At 32.1% G+C, this 2577-nt stretch overlaps 1 protein-coding gene across 1 annotated transcript in view; it reads right to left on the minus strand.

Annotated features, from left to right (window-relative positions):
- HELRODRAFT_100094 (hypothetical protein) overlaps positions 1-1844 on the minus strand; it is a 5108-nt gene extending 3264 nt beyond the window's left edge. The window contains exons 1-5 of the mRNA XM_009020192.1: positions 1607-1844; positions 1433-1494; positions 1100-1167; positions 383-852; positions 12-50 (exon numbers count right to left, since the gene is read on the minus strand). Coding sequence (XP_009018440.1) covers positions 12-50; positions 383-852; positions 1100-1167; positions 1433-1494; positions 1607-1686 — 719 coding nt within the window. The 5' untranslated portion in view covers positions 1687-1844. The remainder of the gene's footprint in view (positions 1-11; positions 51-382; positions 853-1099; positions 1168-1432; positions 1495-1606) is intronic.
- Positions 1845-2577: the final 733 nt, after the last annotated feature.

Raw genomic sequence — 2577 nt, forward strand, 5'->3', positions numbered from 1 at the left:
TCAGTGGATACTTATGAAGGTTCATTGGGCATGATAAGGTTGCCGAAATCCTATATTTGTATGTTTGTATGTATGTATGTATGAATGTATGTATGTATGTATGTATGTATGTATGTATGTATGTATGTATGTATGTATGTATGTATGTATGTATGTATGTATGTATGTATGTATGTATGTATGTATGTATGTATGTATGTATGTGTGTATGTATGTATGTATGTATGTATGTATGTATGTATGTATGTATGTATGTATGTATGTATGTATGTATGTATGTATGTATGTATGTATGTATGTATGTATGTATGTATGCATGTGTGTATGTATGTGTGCGTATATGTATGGGCGTGCAAATGCGTAGGTGACAGTAATTACTGACTTGACATCGTACCAGACGTCTCCGTTGTACTTAACAAAGAAAAGCCGATTTTCTACGGTCACTGAGTGGAAACTCGCTTTCTTCTCGTTCCTGAAAAAGGTATCCGGGACCCAAATTTTCGTCCAGGCTCTGTCGAATTTCAAACTACTATCATCATCGTCAATGTTGCTACTATTACTACTACTGCTGCTACTACTACTACTACTACTACTACTACCACTACTACTACTACTACTACTACTGTTATAAGAGCCATATGTGTTGATGTGGTTTGAGCTACTACTGCTGCTGCTGGTGCTAGCATTATTGTTCAAATTGTTGTTCATCGTCATAGTTGGATCTTGCGAATTAATTAGGTAGATGTTGGTTGAGGTTGTCGTCGTAGTCGAAGTGGTAGCGTTGCTGTCTGCAATGAAGCTCAAGCGCGGATCGTTCCACGATTGTCTCAGGTTCATACTGAGGCTGTAGTCCTAGAATGATGTTGATGTTGTTGCTTTAGCTGCTGCTGTTGTTGTTGTTAGTTGTCGTTGTTGTTGTAGTAGTAGTAGTAGTTGTTGTTGTTATTAGTTGTTGTTGTAGGAGTGTTAACCAATCAGCCAATCAATAACTCAATCAATCACTCAATCAATTCATCAATCAATCAGCCAGTTGATATCTATTATTTAGAACCTTTTATGGCAATAAAAATTTGAAAAATTATTCTCTACAAAAATTAACCATCGTTTGCTCGTTGATAGCATTAAAATTTATAATGTAAATTCCGAGTCTGACTTCTGTTGAGGCGTCTAAGATGGATTGAATGAATGGATTGATGAATGAATTGATGAATGATGGATGGAAGGATGAATAGATAAATGAATGAATGAATGAACGAGAAAAAAAATTAGAAAATGGCAGATAAACAGATCGAAAATAGATAAATGATTTTACAGTTGGCCAGATGAGTAAATGAATTGATGAATGAATGAATTGATGAATGAATGAATTGATGAATGAATGAATTGATGAATGATGAATGGAAGGATGAATGAAGGAATAAAAATGACCAACCAAGTCTAGGCGGGTCATGCTTAGAATATCGGTTCCTCTTCATCAGTTTCAACAAATTTGCACTGTCAACCAGCAATAGACAATTATAATTACAAATAATTATAAATAATTATGATTAATAATAAAAATATTATTATTTTATTATTAGGATTTATAAAAGAAATAGAATCATACTTGGAAAAGACGATATTGGATGTGTGAGATTTGAATATAAAGCAGAGTACATTAAAGATTGATAGTAAGAGCGTATTCATTCTGGCATTATTGCTGTAAATATATTGATAAATGTATCTTTCTTCATTAATAATGATAAAAAGAAGAATAATAATTATTATTATTTTAAATTTTGTTATTATTATTATGGCATATTAAACTTTGAGTTAAAATAAATACTGATTATAAATAATTTTCCTCTAAGCCAAAATCGCATACGCACGTGTATACATACACACATATAAACATACATACAAACATACATACATACAAACATACATACATACATACATACATACATACATAAATACATACATAAATACATACATACATACAAACATACTTACATACATACATACATACATACATACATACATAAGATACATACATACATCAAATAAGCATCTGAAGAAGGCTTGCAGTTTTTTAGGTTATAAGCTTTAACAACAGCAAATAATGTTTCTAAAAATAGATAGTTAAGTAATATGTTATTTTTGTCGTTGTTTCCCCTAGTACTACTACTAATGCTGCTGCTACTACTACTAACCCTAACCCTAACCCTAACCCTACTTCTATTACTACTACTACTACTTCTACTACTACTACCAAACTTTTTCTTCTTCTACCATTACAACAGCAACAACAACACCAGCAACATCAACAACAACATCTACTACTACTACTACTACTACTACTACTACTACTACTACTACTACTACTACTGCAAAGACAAAAACATAGACGGTCAAATACATAGACATAATAGACATGCTGTCTACATACATACGTCATAAGTACCCTATGTAAACAATAAAGTTATTAGATCTTTGTTTTTTATTCTATGGTTTCTATGCTACTCTGGGAATATGTTGTTTCTGATGTATTAACGCTCAGCTCGTCTGCTTTGAAACATGTGTTTTTAGATCTATGGT

The sequence above is a fragment of the Helobdella robusta genome, assembly GCF_000326865.2.
Source record: "Helobdella robusta unplaced genomic scaffold HELROscaffold_27, whole genome shotgun sequence".
In the NCBI taxonomy this organism is placed as follows: Eukaryota; Metazoa; Annelida; class Clitellata; order Rhynchobdellida; family Glossiphoniidae; genus Helobdella; species Helobdella robusta.